This window comes from Mytilus californianus, unplaced genomic scaffold (assembly GCF_021869535.1).
Source record: "Mytilus californianus isolate M0D057914Y unplaced genomic scaffold, xbMytCali1.0.p SCAF_19, whole genome shotgun sequence".
Lineage (NCBI taxonomy): Eukaryota > Metazoa > Mollusca > Bivalvia > Mytilida > Mytilidae > Mytilus > Mytilus californianus.
In genome coordinates, this window is record NW_026262667.1 from 1,289,475 (window position 1) to 1,305,305 (window position 15,831).

Below are 15,831 nucleotides of genomic sequence, written 5' to 3' on the forward strand. Positions count from 1 at the left end.
GACAAACAGATGAACAACAGTTCACAAAACATAACATAGAAAACTAAAGACTGAGCAACACGAACCCTACCAAAAACTGGGGGTGATCTAACACATTGCAAATTACTAACACATTACAAATGTACTGGTAATAAATACAACATTCTTATGTTGATCCTTCATGGGTTTGGCTGTCCCAATTGTAATTATTTAGATCCTCTTTGTGTTTATGCTTTATGCTTTTTTCTTTTCTTTTTTGGCTTCCAAAATTGTGATCACAATCATGCGTGGTGAAGATTTTCAGAGCACATGTCTGCACACAAAAATCATATCTTACGATTTTAAAATTTTTTTTTAAACCTCTTTACCCTATTAAGCAATATATGTCTCACAAATATATTGTAAACAAGGGAGAAGCCCAATTAATATAGATAAAAGTGAAATATGTATTCGTATTTTTTCATTTTTAATTCTAAAGTTGTTACAGGTTTATCCGATACCACACGATTATAAAAAAAACGTTAAGGTTCAGTGCATATATGTTAAATCTGATTTATTGTAAAATGATGATATTTGCTATCTGTAGAATCGATGTTTAACGACTTAACTTTACTTTTATCCACCAAATTAGACTGTTTATTAATTCTAAAGTAGCCTATTTTACTTTTATATAGATATAGAAAGATGTGGTATGAGTGCCAATGAGACAACTCTCCATCCAAGTAACAATTTATAAAAGTAAACCATTATAGGTCAAGGGACGGCCTTCAACCCGGAGCATTGGCTCACACCGAACAGCAAGCTATAAAGGGCCCCAAAAATTACTAGTGTAAAACCATTCAAACGGGAAAACCAACGGTTTAATCTATATAAAAACGAGAAACGAGAAACACTTATGGACTACATAAACAGACTAACTGTTTATACTAACACAACCTTTACAGGATTTAGTATATGATGCAGCTACAAATACGATATTATTTTCATATTACATTTATTTTCAAATTAAATTCTGTTTTACACATAGATACAAAAAAAAAAAGAATTTGAAAGGCGATGTAAGTTAACTTATTGTGTTCGATTAGCTTCCATGGCGACAGTTTTACCTTTGAAAATATATATGTTACTGAGAGTTTTATAAGTTTTACCGACGAGCTGTATATATCGTGGCTACCAAATCGGATCCTCAAATACTACTACCTTAATGACAATTTGAAACGTTAAAATGAATTGCCAGAGAACGTTGTCAACTTTGGATTTGATGTCAAATCAAACTAAGAAAACATTCGAATTATATAGTCTACAATTGTCCTCTAGTCTATCTCTATTTCAATGCTCCAATTCAGTTTTACATGGGAAACTTTGCCCAAAATTTACCACAGAGGGACGACTTTTCTTTCTCTATTGTTAATTTTCCTTTTTTGGACGGTGATGTTCCTTTGGTACCATCTTACGGTGTTCATATATCCCAACTCGTTCGTTATGCTCATGTCTGTAGTGACGTTTTAGATTGGGTACCAAATTAGCATAATTTCAGTCTGTATGTTCATTTTGATAGGCGTTTTGTTGCTTAGTACATATCTGATGAGTCAAGCCCTTTCCAACTGATTATTACAGGTTGTTCTGGTGTTGTTGCACACTAGTTTTAGTTGACATAACAAGAGATAAGTACTTTGTCGATACCTCCTTACAACACTACCTCTGGATTCATACATCCTATGGTTTCGACACCGCCCGGATGATGATAACTTCTAATGCAGCGAACTCAGTGCTCGTGATAGTATTATGCTTATTTTCCAACTCTTTCGTACAGTTGTCTGTTGTTGTATTTTTTGGCTTTCCATGTTGGTCTAGCTCATTCGAACCTGGTGAAGGTAAATCAGTAAAGCGGTTTCTTTGCAGTAAAATGACAATCTGTTACTATAAATTTAAGAGCTATTGCTTCTCATTTACACACTCTTTTTTTTGTTATTTCCTCTCTGATTTCCGGAAAGTAAATCATTAACGCTCTTGCTTTCACGTGTCAGTATATTTATTATTGCGTCTAGTGTCAAGTGTTTTCAGAAATTCAAACATTATGTTTTAAAATAAAATTAAACACAATATGATAAAAAAAATAGCGATATACGCCTGTTTGCTCCGTTGTAGCCATGTCAAAATCACAAATATATCTGTTATATGGTTGAGCTGAAAATTGGAGAAGGACTTCCCTTTTTTAGTGTCACAAATAGCGCTAATATTTGAAGCTTGTTGATGTTAATACATGTGTTTAACCATTAAACTAGAGATATACTTATATGAAAAAGAAGGGCGCATTGTATGTCATCAATTAATAAAATACGTACACTGACGTTCAACTTCTGACGACAAACAAACACCGATAGTAACTGTCTATAATACGAGTCTCATTTCATCATTTTTAATATACCTATGTTAATTTGGTAAGTTTGATGCTGTGTAAATGATAGGTCTTCGCCATGTTCCTGTATCTAAACCAATGAAAAAAAGATCATTCATAAAAGTTTACAGTCTTGGAATAAAAAGGAATGTTGATCGTTTACCCTTGACTTGTCTGTTTTATGGTTAACGAGGATCGATGTGCTTTATTACCTTTTTAAGATGTTTTTCAGTTACCCTATATGAATAAAGACGCAGGGTATACGTCAAGGAGACACAACCATAGACACTAAAAAAGACATCTAGGACTTAATATGTATTCTTTAATACTATAAACATAGGTCAAGATGTAAACTATCAAGAGTCTAAATAGATTGTGAAAATTTAACATAAACTAGCAAAATCTGCCACCAATACAAATATTCCTAAGGGACATCTAGACAAAAAGATAAAGCCAACCATTGACGAGGTTCGCTTGTTAAACAGTTCACTAAAATATCACTGTAAAACTAAACCAAAATGAGGACAGGCAAATAACGTTTAATATCATTAGATATATAAACACACTCTATATACTTTTAGCAATATAATAATATACGTCTTCAGTGTCTTTTGTATTGGAAATAGTCTGTATCTGATTGTTGTGAGTTATACCTTGAATTTCTATTGGAAACATAACTGCTTGCTTTGCTTGGTTGAGGTGCTGGATATTTTTTGAATCCAGACAGACCAGCATATTTAGAATCCTGATTTACTCTGTTCGGACTATGTCTTGGAGTGGAGCCGCCCCCGAAAGTAGACTCTCCGTAAGTCTTGTTGTTAAACCGCTGGTCTTCAACTTCCATCATTTCATCTGTAGTAGAATCCGATACTTTCCGAATCTTTATAAAATCGTGTGTGGCTACCGATGAAGGTACGTCATTAATAAAACCCGTGCTATGCATGAAATCGTCGCTACAAAACACTGTAGAAATGTCATCCGACTTTATATCAACGTTCTTCCGGCTCTTATATAGAACCCTAAACATAAACAAAAAAAAATACATTTATAATTTTTAGAAGATCGTTCCGTCAGTATCATTTGGTCTATAGTGATACAAACTGTGCTTGTTTGTTTCTGAATCTGAATCGTTATTAATGAATTAATGTGAATTGATATTGATCAAATTTTATTTTGTTAATAACGAATATTGTTAAAACAAAAACTACAAAAAACGTGTTTCTTTATTGAATTTCTCAAATCTTGATTGAAATAGAATTTTAAAATATTTCAATACTAATGTAACTATTCTTTTCTAGAACAAATTGACAGTGAAATAAAATTAATTTGTGCAATTTTCATGCTTTTAAATTATTTTACAGAAAATATTTAGATTTTTTTCTCTAAAAATTCCCTGTAAATACTTTATTATACATCATTAAACTGGTGTACAGATCGACAACAGATCCACTATTCAACATACTAGGTGCCATTTCAATTGAAAATATATAAGGATATCAAATTGAATATGAAATATTGTTTGAAAACGTGGATTCGAGATTGCCTGTCCTCATTTTACTTCTACTGCATACAATGCATCAGTATTATTTTTTTCTCTAAAATTACCTGATAATCATTAGAGCAATAATTACAACAGCCAAAGCAAACAGAGATATTGTTATTCCAAGGGCTATCGTGGAATTTGAATTATCTGCAAAAAAAATGAAAACATAATAACTAAATAAAAACAATGAATTTTTATTCTTTTATCTCTCTCTAAACAATTTCCCAGTTAAAACTAAATTTTGCCGTAATCATCACTTAAACGGAAAGTTTTAAATCGTAGTTGATGATACTATCTCATCGGTATGAAAACAAACATTCTTTTGACAAATAATGGAGTCAATTTTAGGGCTTTAAAGAACAGCTCCATTTTATGAAATTTTCCCCTTTACATGATCATATGATATTGACTTATTTTTCTTGTATCAATTGCATAATGTGCATACTCTTGACTTAATTATGGCACTTGAGCTTGTAAAATTTATATAAAAAAAGACGAGTTTTCTGGTCCGTTATCAGGTTCTCTTGTAGGTCTACATCTGACTATTTTTTTATGTAATTGTACAAATAGTAGATACAATTCCATATATGACCAGGCATATCGTCAGGGTAAACCTGTTTTGAAAGCATAACTCGTCATTTCAAGATTCCATAATAAAAGTAAATATTAGGCTTATGTCGACAAACAGTTTTTCCATAATTTGAAAACTTATGTTGTTTTTTTTCGCTTAAGGGACAAAGGGGACAATTATTTATTGAAAATTAAAAGTAAAATGAAAGAGGACTCTGACTAACTTCTTAATTTTCTAGATTACAAGCCTACAGATATGTATTTATTTTTTTCTTGCCCCCACCCTTATTTATCAGTCTTCTCCTACGCCACTGCTTATTATGATAGCTAAGATAGTTGCAATTACGATAACTTTAATTTACCTTTCTTTGTATTTTCAAGTTTAACATCCACAGTAGGAGAGGTCGACAGATCTTTACTATCTGTAAACAAAGAAAATTCTACACTTTGTCTTTTTTAAGTCTTTTAAGTTGCTGACTAAAATTCTATGAACATTTTTTTAAAGATAATATATCATTAATTTGTAGGATTATAAAAGCGTTGACCAAAACAGAATTTTTAAAACCACAGAACGATAGTGTAATTTAAACCAAATGAACAAAAATCAACATTTATCTTTACCATAAGTTTTTGTGATTTTGCTATTTTAACAATCTATCGTTTTTTAAACCGGATAATGAAACGTCCTCGTCAAGTTCTCTTTCGCTGATTCACTATTATCATGAATAGCATTATGGGATACGATCTAGAGTGTTTTGAATTGATAAATGATAAGTTTTTTCCTTCTTTATATAAAGAGAAAATATCATATAATACTCTATGATCATAAATGTTCAGTGCGTTTTTTTTTTTTTTGCACTAATATATGAATAATACAAATATATATGCAAGAATTCCCTCTGCTTCGGTATACTTGCCTCATTTTCTAGAATTTCTATAACTCTGTGTATTTGAAATATAAACTGTCTGCGTGTTTTCATTATTTTATAGTGACCATAGAGTAGTAAATTACTTTTTACCACTGTTATAGCGGTGTTCTTATTGCTCAATCTTTAGTTTACTGTGTAATGTTACTTAAACTGTTATTTGTCATTCCGTTTTTTATCATCTCGTCATGGTGTTGTCTGTAGTTCTTCTAATTATGTTTTATTATCTAATTTTTCAACTGAAACTTTGATACCGTAATATATTATAGCTTCCAGACATATGTATTTTGATGATTTGAAAACGAAAATAAAAGTTTAGAAAGGTAGGTACCTGGAGACGCTGAAGCATGCGCTTTAAATGTTGTTAAGCTGTCTGCTATGGCATAGTGAACTTTACTTGGAACTACTGAAATCACTTTTAAGATTTTAGGGGTGGAATTCGAGAAATTTAGTGGCAATACACTTCGAAGAGCTGTCGTTGACGATAATAATTCCATGTGTGTTGTGCTAAAATTTGGTTCTTGGCTGCTGAACAAAATTTGATAATAATTCGAGGAACTAGATCCAGATGAAGAGCCAGTTGTATAGAAATTGAGATTACCAGTTGTTTGAAGATCAATTTTGTTCGAGATGACACCTCCTGATACATTTGACAGCGTCTGTGTAGATTTGATAAACGGTGTAGATTCTGTTGTAGACGGTTCCAAATTTGTAAGATGGATTTCTGTCTTGGTTAATTGTTTCTCTGTTGTCGTTGATCTGCCTAATTCGGTCGAGGTAGATGATACCTTAACACTATCTAAAAATATATAAAAAAATTTGCGTGCATACATCCCAAAGAAAAATAAAGTATAACAAAAATACCGAACTCCAAGGTAAATTCAAAAAGGGGAAGTCCATATCAAATCAAACGTTATCAACCAACGGAATGAGTGGAAAACAACTGTCATATTCCTGACTTGTTACAGTAAAATTAAAATTGAGAATGGAAATGGGGAATGTGTCAAAGAGACAACAACCCGACCATTGTTACAGGCATTTTTCGAAGAAAAAGTTACAAATAGGATAACATACTGAGTATCCTTAAGTTATACTTATTTTAAACTTGTCCCTAATAAGAATTGAAAATAACAAATGTACTAAACGTTTACGGTATATTCTTAATAAAAAGCTCTTATCAAATTAGACGAATTTGATTGTTATGTTGTGTTGCAGATTTATTCTCCGGTCAAAGATATTTAGAATAACATTTTGAAGTCCCATAACTTTGTCATTGGACAATCCACTTGGTAACTTATTGATAGAAAATAACTTATAATTTGAAGTAAATGTGTACAGCCTGTTTAGCATAACTGTATATGCTCATTATTAACTAGGTACTAGTACTTTAAAATATCATGTGTGTGTGTGTATGTGTGTGCTTGTGTTTAACTTTTGTCTTGTATATTTTGATACGTGAGACCAAGTGTTTCTATGCCGTGACTACTACACTACATTAATAATAACATCATTATCATTCTTATTGTGATGTGATGTGGTGTTTGGTTTTAGTTATTGTACCTTTTCTCTCCAGAACAATGAAAGTTGTGTTACTGCACGAGTCATTCCTTGTAAAACTCAGTATATAAGTGTTTCCTAGATGCATAGCTGTTTTGGTGACATTCAGACGAAACAATGCTCTTTTTCGACTAGTCGTAAGATTGTAAATTAGTCCGGAATTGCAGTCTTGGAGCCATAACGAAGGGCTGCACTTCAACGGTAAAATAACAATGGTAATGGAATATAATGAAGACGCATTTTGAAATGCAATGTTTTGAGTATCCATGCTGTTGATCTTAAACTGTCGGTGTGTTGAATCATATATCTGATCTGTACAAAAACAAATAGTATGGTTCATTTGACTTAATTAATTTAAATATAAATATGAAGATTAATTAAAAAAAATAAGAACTGCCCCCTCTTTTAGTGAAAAAGGAGCATGTTAATTCGTATAATGATAAGTATATGTGTGGTATAGTTCTTTCCTTTAAAATACCGATTTTTTTTCCCCCTTAGAAATTTAGCAAATTTAATCAAATACGAAAAGTATCTTGGCATATTACCAAACCATATAGTGTATAAATATCATGTGTTGTAATATTGTGCTTCTTATCATCTTCCAGTTATCGACTGGTTGCTCATGACAAAAACATGGAAACAGTACTTTAGCGGTAATGTGAATATTTCTTTTTGCATAACATAAAATTGAGAATGGAAATGGGGAATGTGTCAAAGAGACAACAACCCGACCATAGAACAGACAACAGCAGAAGGTCACTAACAGGTCTTCAATGCAGCGAGAAATTCCCGCACCCGGAGGCGTCCTTCAGCTGGCCCCAGTTCATTTTGGGGTCCTCTTCGCGGTCCGCATTTAAACTCTTTCGATTTCCTTGAAAAATCAGAGACAACTTTTTTTATTTAAATAACCAAAGCTTCAAGTGCAGGGTGTAAATTGCAGGAAAAAACAATACATGTACATTGTCGAAAATATAAAATGTATCTCTACAAGCTTTAGAAACAGGACGAAAAGCGAGGCTCGTCGAACTTTCCTCCTGTTTCTTTCGAAGCGAGTACAAATACATTTTATATTTTCGACACTGTACATATTGTATATATAAGTTAGTTTATTATATTTATTTAACTTACCACTGTGACATGAATGCTTGGTACCATCATTTATACGTTTCGTCTTAATACTATTAACTGTATTGCCTGAAAGGAAAGGGGAAAGATAGTGGGATGTATAGATACGCTGCCACGTCCGGTCTGTGTTTTCGTTAGATGTTTCTGCTTTGTATCGATCTGGTGAGTTAAGCCCTTTTCAACTGATTTTTATAGTTTGTTCTTATGTTGGACCGTTACACCCATGTTAAGGGGAGGGTTTGGCGACAGAAAACTTGTTTAACCGTGCCACATTCTGTATGTGCCTGTCCCGAGTCAGGAGCCTGTAGTTCCGAATGGTTGTCGTTGGTTAATGTCTGTCATATTTGTTTTTCGCAAATTGTTTTGTTATAAATTAGGCCGTTAGTTTTCTCAATTGAATTTTTTTTAATATTTTTTATGTCGGGGCATTTTATAGCCGACTATACGGTATGGGTTTTTCTCATTGTAGACGACCATATGGTTGCCTATGATTGCTTACATACACTTCATTTGAACTTTGGTGGATAGTTGTCTTATTGGCAATCATACCACATCTCCTTATTTTATATTGTATTTGAAGGTGTTATACCAGAATCACTAAAATATCATGTGTTGAGGTTTAGACAGACAAACATGGCTATCGCTTAATTTGGAATGAAACTTGAAACATTCATCTTGAGAAACTTGAGAACTTTATGTTCAGTGGCAAGTAATACGACCAGGATCATAAAAAAAACGCGAAATGTTCTAGGGTGCATATGGGTGAGATTCCACATAATCAGTATGTCCCTAAATTAGCAAGACATCGTAATATCAAACCTGACTTCTCTCAAAGCTCTTCGTCAACAGTATGTCTATATCTCTAAAATCACCATAATATAACGAAACATACATTAGCATATCGTAACAAATAGGATATGTAAGCGTCATAGGAGAGGAAGAAGGTATTTTACCAGCTAACAATAATAAAAACCGAAACCGTTACTTCCATAATGTATTCCTTAATTTAGTCTGAGTGTGTCAATTTGTAGGCAAAAACGATACACATTTGATGTAATCCCTTTAGTCTTTGTGTAGTATCATTAATTTTAGTTTCATGAGACAAAAACAGCTCACTGTTATTATATCAGCAATGTACCGGTATCTGAAAGTGAAATTAGATTTTGCAATTATGTTTTTTTCCTTCTAGACTTGCAATAACCTTTGTATAATTCTGTTTTGAATGAGCAAAAAAGAAGTTGTTAGTATCTGTTAATCAGATTGTATCATGAAGAATACGGACTTTTGAAAAACAATCCACCAAAATCAACGATGAGTTGTTGTAGGTGACATCAATCATCTCAATACTTCCTGATACAATGAACATATATTTTTCATATGCACCAGTGTTGTTCAAAACAAAAAATCAAAATCTGTGTACATTTCTTGTAAAAGAAAATGACAAGTTGCAGGCATTCATTCAAATCAGATACAAAATTTTGAGAAGTCGAACACAAATACACTGTTGCAAGCAATTCAGAATGATTTTGGTTTAAACGGCTCTTCAATTTTATTTTTTTTTATCGATTTTGGCCTTGTAACTGTGATGATTGTAGCACGACTGATGAGTCTTATGTAGACGAAATGGGCCCTGTATCTGTGGTAATTTCTGTTAAGATACTCGAATTTAACAACAATACCCTTTAAACATCGCTGGTAGAATATAGTTCTCCACAATATTGTTGAAGGCCTTCAAAACCAAAAACAGTCACGTCAATGAATATACACAAAATGGTGATATTTCAAATAAAAAATAATGACTTCTTTAATAAATTGTGGTACTTAAATTTTTTTTAAATATTTGTTATTTATATAATGGTTCACTTATAACGTTTTCATTAAATTAGCTAAGAAATAAACGAAGTTGAAGAACGATATGAATTTTAAAAAATACCTTTAAATCCTAATATCACTAATTGCAAACAGCAAACAAGAATCAGCAATTTAGACGCCATATCCGTTCCATGTAACAAGTATCTTTAACTATCATAACAAAAGAGACAGGTGTAACGTGATCGTATCTTCATTATCTCTACAAAATTTTGTATTTATTTCTTTATCTATCAAACTCTTAATAGAAAAATATTGATAAAATGTACCACTTTTAATTCTTTGGAATGATAAACGAAAGATAAAAGTTCTGTTTTACAAAGTTTTGACTGAAAAGTGTTTGGGTCAGTTGCCCGGTCCCCCTCATTTGACGTTGCAGAGTAATTGACCTCAAACCAAATATACAAACACTTGTGGTTCCACACACAGAAAAGTAAAGAAGATTTAGTAATACGAGCCCAACTTAACCCGGGGTTTAATTCAGGTGTTTGGGTGAGGTCTGTAGTTTCTGCTCAACTAATAACACCCGACTCTGGTTCCGGGGTTTAATTCAGGTGTTTGGGCAAGGTCTGAAGTTCCTGCTAAACTAAAGACACCCGACTCTGGTTCCGGTTTTTAATTCAGGTGTTTGGGTAAGGTCTGTAGTTCCTGCTCCACTAATGACACCGCCTCTGGTTCCGGGGTTTAATTGAGGTGTTTGGGTAAGGTATGTAGTTCCTGCTCCACTAATGACACCCGCCTCTGGTTCCAATGATTTGATGAGTCATCAACTCTGATCGGCAACATGCAAATGCACGTTAGTAAATGTCTCTTTCTTATTTCAAAGACATTACCCGACAGAGAAACCATCGATACATGCATTTTCTCCCCCCAAAATATGATATTCAAACAGTTTGTCATGACACAGGGACAGAACCTATTGCAACATTTCTGAACTACATATGTAATAGGTAACACAGATCAAAATCTGGTGTATACAATTAGATCTATACAGTCCATTGTATTACCATGGCAATCGGAACGACAGACAAAAATCTGGTGTATACAATTAGATCTATACAGTCCATTGTATTACCATGGCAATAGGAACGACAGACAAAAATCTGGTGTATACAATTAGATCTATACAGTTCATTGTATTACCATGGCAATCGGAACGACAGACAAAAATCTGGTGTATACAATTAGATCTATACAGTCCATTGTATTACCATGGCAATCGGAACGACAGACAAAAATCTGGTGTATAAAATTAGATCTATACAGTCCATTGTATTACATGGCAATAGGAACGACAGACAAAAATCTGGTGTACATGAAAGCAAAAACAATTGTTTTGAATGTCAATAGGGAACATAGTTCCTATTATATATCTGCTATAGTGCCGGTGTAAGGGACGTCTAGTTTAGTAGCTTCCATTTAAGCAACAGACATCTATCAAGGAAATTGTGACAGGAAACGCGCGTGTAAACTCTGGAATATCGTTTCATTGTATGAGACGTGTACTCCACACATACAACAGCGGCGTCATAAAGATTTCACAATTTGTATTTTAGACGAATGGTATATGTTATAAACAGAAATTAGATCGACAGCCTAAAATACATATATTAACATAAATTTGTAAAAGATATAATTTTGCCTTAATAATTTTGTAGGATAAGACTTGTTGATTGTGATATTAATTTTTGTAATGCAATTCTGACCGCTTTCCCTTAGTTGCTTATTTCTGGACCGAAACTACAAATCAATAAAAGATATCAAAAATAACTTATAAATTTTATATTTAAACTCAATCTGTTTCTTTATATTCAGTATATAGATCAAAATCAAGTATTTATGGTATAGAGATTTGGAATTTGTCAAACCGCGAGAAAATTATGCAAATATTTAGGAAAATAGGGGTGACTATCAATTATTTTATAATTTTCACTACAACAAAGTATCGATCCGTTAGCTGATAATGTTCCTTTTGCATATATCTAAAATACCTTTAAGGAATAACACATTTGATAAGATATTTAACAGGTGTAAGATAGTATACAAACAAACAAATAGTATACAACTGTGAAGAAAATGACAAAAGATGAACTTTGTTGACATTGTTATATCTGCGACTATTTTGCAGTTTGTCGAGGCTTCACTGAAAGATGGTAAGTACTTAATGGCATAACTTTGATAGTCTCAATTAAAGAGGCAGGACTCGTTTCCACTGTATGTGTTTAATTGCAGAATAAAAATCAGAAAGGTTTTAAAATTTACTGGAATTTGAGCATCAAAGAGTCACGTTTAACACAAATTTAACATTTAAATATTAAATCAAAATGCTAGTCAACGCAACATATTGATGGGAAAGACAATTTCGACAATGTCACGCAATTCTCGAAAAATGTTCATTGAATGACATAGTCTAACCAAAAATGAATTAATTTGTACCTGAAAGGCATTACATAGATTTACTTCCGATAGGAGTTTGGTTTTGGTAAAGAACGTCCTTCTTACAATTTTTGGCTGGCCACTTTTTGGCCCCTTGTGTTGAATTCACATTTTTTTATCAGAACTTACATAATTTTGAGAGAAAAAAATGTGGAATTTCACTTCATTTGCGATTTCAAATAACTCCTCCTTTGCCAAAATCGACCCAAATTGAATTTCCTGGCTTATCAAAAATTACCATATACTAGTAACATTAACATACAACAAACAAACAAACATTGTACATAAATCAGGCCGTTAGTTTTCTCGTTTGAATTGTTTTACATTTGTCATTTCGGGGCCTTTTATAGCTGACTATGCGGTATGGGTTTTACTCATTGTTGAAGGCCGTACCTTGACCTATAGCTGTTAATTTCTGTGTCATTTGGTCTCTTGTGGAGAGTTGTCTTATTGGCAATCATACCACATCTTATTTTTATAAACAAACACAATCGATTGTACAGATATATCTAGTGTTGCTTGTTTAACGTCCAGTTGCAAATATTAAATGCGTATTCAAGACAAAAAGTAAATAAACCATATATAGGGTTTACAAGGTGGGTCGATCGGGCTAATTGGCAGGAAATTGGGACAGCCACTGAGAAATGAGTGTATTTTGAGTATAAGGCATCCACGGAACCCTCAGATTGTTCTTGCAAGACGGTTTTTTACGTGTAGAGAGCGTGGAACTCTCGGTACACAAGACATCAGATTTAATGTCCCCATTCTGACTGGACGACCGGCCTCTTTAGGTTTTTTTTTGTCGGACGTGTGAACTCCAAACATCTTACTGGGGTTCGATTGTACAGAATAAAACTTAATTACCTGTTTATTATTTTTTTTGTATTCCGTAGGTTGGTGCGAAAAATATTCCAAGAGATCATTAAAATTACAAGAAGATATACCCATCAGAGAATCATCAAATACTAGATATCCAGACTGTAAATGGCAAATCAAGTTTGAAAATGCTACAAAATTACTAATGGAAGTCAAAATTGACCAAATGCCTTTTGGTAATATCATTGAATACGTTGGTTTTCAAGGCCAAAAACATATGGTTAAGTATGATATGCTTACAATAGTAGAAGGGGATTGTAACCATGGGAACGCTACAATATCTTTTTCGGAAACGGTTCAAACTACAACCAGATCAATAAACTCTGGTGCCATATGCTTCCAGTATAAATCTGGAAGTGATAGTTATACGGACAACAGGCTTCAATTCCGTGTTCGGCTCACTGTTAAGGAACTGAAATGCAGGAAAGATCAACTTCATGTAAACTCTAACATGCGGTGTAGAACAGTTTGTTTTCCTGATAATAGAACAAGAGAGGACTGCCAAATGCCCACAACAACTTTCAGTAAGTATTTATTATTTAACTTAATATCATAGGAAGTCGAACATAAGAAATTTGAACTAAATAAGACAGACGTTTTCAAGATACTAGTGGTATAAATACGTTAATTGAGCTTAAGTATGACAACCATTAGAGAAACTACAGAGTTTTATTTTTTACTAAACCATCTGGCCATCAAGTCATTTGTTGTGTTTTTAAATTTTTGTCATTAGAGGGGACAGGATTTTCAATAAATAAAGGGCTGTGTATTCAAACAAGCGTCTGTTTTGGATGTTACAATAAAGCGTGTATGAAAAACATGAAATAAATTATAATACCAGTTATGTATGAAGGAGCAGATATTTTGAATGGTTTTGTTTTTTCTTATAAGGGTTAAAAGACAATTATTTTCTGTTCACGTTAAAATGTCAACAAGGGCAAACCAATTTAATGTTTGTTTTCTGTTATTGGCCATTGTAATTTTGAGCAGATATTGTTTATGACAATTCAAATATAACTTTGGTTAGCATGTTAAAAAGAGCTTGCAGATCGATTTTGTGGTTTCTAAATGTAGGATTTAGTGCAGGTACTTTAAAAAGAAACAGTCTTTTTGCAATATTAATTATTCATCCAGTTAGACTTCCAACTCCTTTACAATGGTTTGGAGTACTGAAATAAAAACTGACTGTAGTACCAAGTTCTGTCCAAAATATTTTATGACAAATTAAAGTGGTGTGACACAATGTAAGTAAGTTGTCAGCAACACTGTATTGTTAATCATATGAATTTAATTTAGACACACATCAATTGTCTACAACAACGAAACGTCAACAAACGGGAAAGATGTACTATTTCAATTCAACATATCGACCTGCAACTACATCCAGAACAAGTACAAAGATGACCAAATCAACAGAGACATTGACCCAACAGCCAATGACAACCAATGTAAACAACTTCTCACAGAAACATACTACTAATGTTATCTTAACGACGTCTTACAGAAACAAGGTTCAGTCGTCATCTAGGGCACCAATAGGGTCAACCACTCATACAAATATTATTGTATCTGATGGAAGAACCAGTAGCATGATGCCATCTCTACCTCCTGATTTATCAAAGAATCGTTCATGTACAAACCTCTATACATCGTCTATGACAAGGAAAGGCAAGATTTCTTATTGTATACATCAATGTCGTACCATGGATTTGGAAATTTTAGTGTTTTTAAAACCGGCAAAATTGTTTTTTCATACTTTTTTTACAGAAAATAAGTAAAAACGTTACTAAGAACCTTTTTTTTGGAGTGGAATATTATATTTGTACTTTAAATTACCTCTGGAAGTTTATCATTTTAATCTACAGAAAAAGAGAAAATAAATGTGAAATTTTATTACTGCTGGTGTAAAAAAAAACATAATATTGCATTATTGTTCACTGCCCAAGATTTTCTATAATAAATACAGATATGCAATTTTGAATTTACAATTAACATATTTTGTATCATTAATATTTTATGACAGGCTCTGAAATTCATCACTTATTAATAAAGGATATAACTTCAATATTGCCTTATAGTGCAGAGTGTTTTGTATAATAACTTCAATATTGCTTTATAGTGCAGTGTTTTGTATAATATCTTACCTTTTTAACAGACTTACAGACAGGACTATACATTTCCAGTACTATAGCTGGAGTTTTTACTGTTACTGTTATCATCTTGTTAATTTGGTAAGTTCCTTAGTTGATATCATTTTGACAATGGGTTAATTTGTTATACAAAGTAGTAACGTCTTTTCTATATCCCCTTTGTCAACTTCATGTCAATAGGATATTAAAAATATTTTGTATTTTTTATCATAAAGCTCCAAACATTACAAGTAAAAAAGGCTATGTAAAATGAATTCTTTTGTTTTCAAATTCTTAGATAATTGATTTCTTTAAAAATGGTGCTGTAATTGTCTTGTTATTGAATAAATCTTGAATCTTCCAAACAAGCTGTGGATATCTGTGATGCATTTCTACATGGTTTAAGCCCTTCTATTTTTGGAA

General features: G+C 32.6%; 1 protein-coding gene across 1 annotated transcript; it reads left to right on the forward strand.

Annotated features, from left to right (window-relative positions):
* The first annotated feature begins 13,310 nt into the window (after positions 1–13,310).
* LOC127726976 (uncharacterized) lies at positions 13,311–15,057 on the forward strand. Its single transcript, XM_052234349.1, has 2 exons — positions 13,311–13,803; positions 14,576–15,057. The coding sequence occupies exons 1-2, from the start codon at positions 13,425–13,427 to the stop codon at positions 15,055–15,057; spliced, it is 861 nt and encodes a 286-aa protein (XP_052090309.1). The 5' UTR covers positions 13,311–13,424.
* Positions 15,058–15,831: the final 774 nt, after the last annotated feature.

What these genes read in the sequence shown, in the direction of transcription:
- LOC127726976 (XM_052234349.1), top strand. Translation starts at nt 13,425, where the DNA reads ATGGAAGTCAAAATTGACCAAATGCCTTTTGGTAATATCATTGAATAC. An exon ending in AATGCCCACAACAACTTTCA is followed by an intron (nt 13,804 to 14,575) that starts GTAAGTATTTAT and finishes AATTTAATTTAG; the next exon opens with ACACACATCAATTGTCTACA.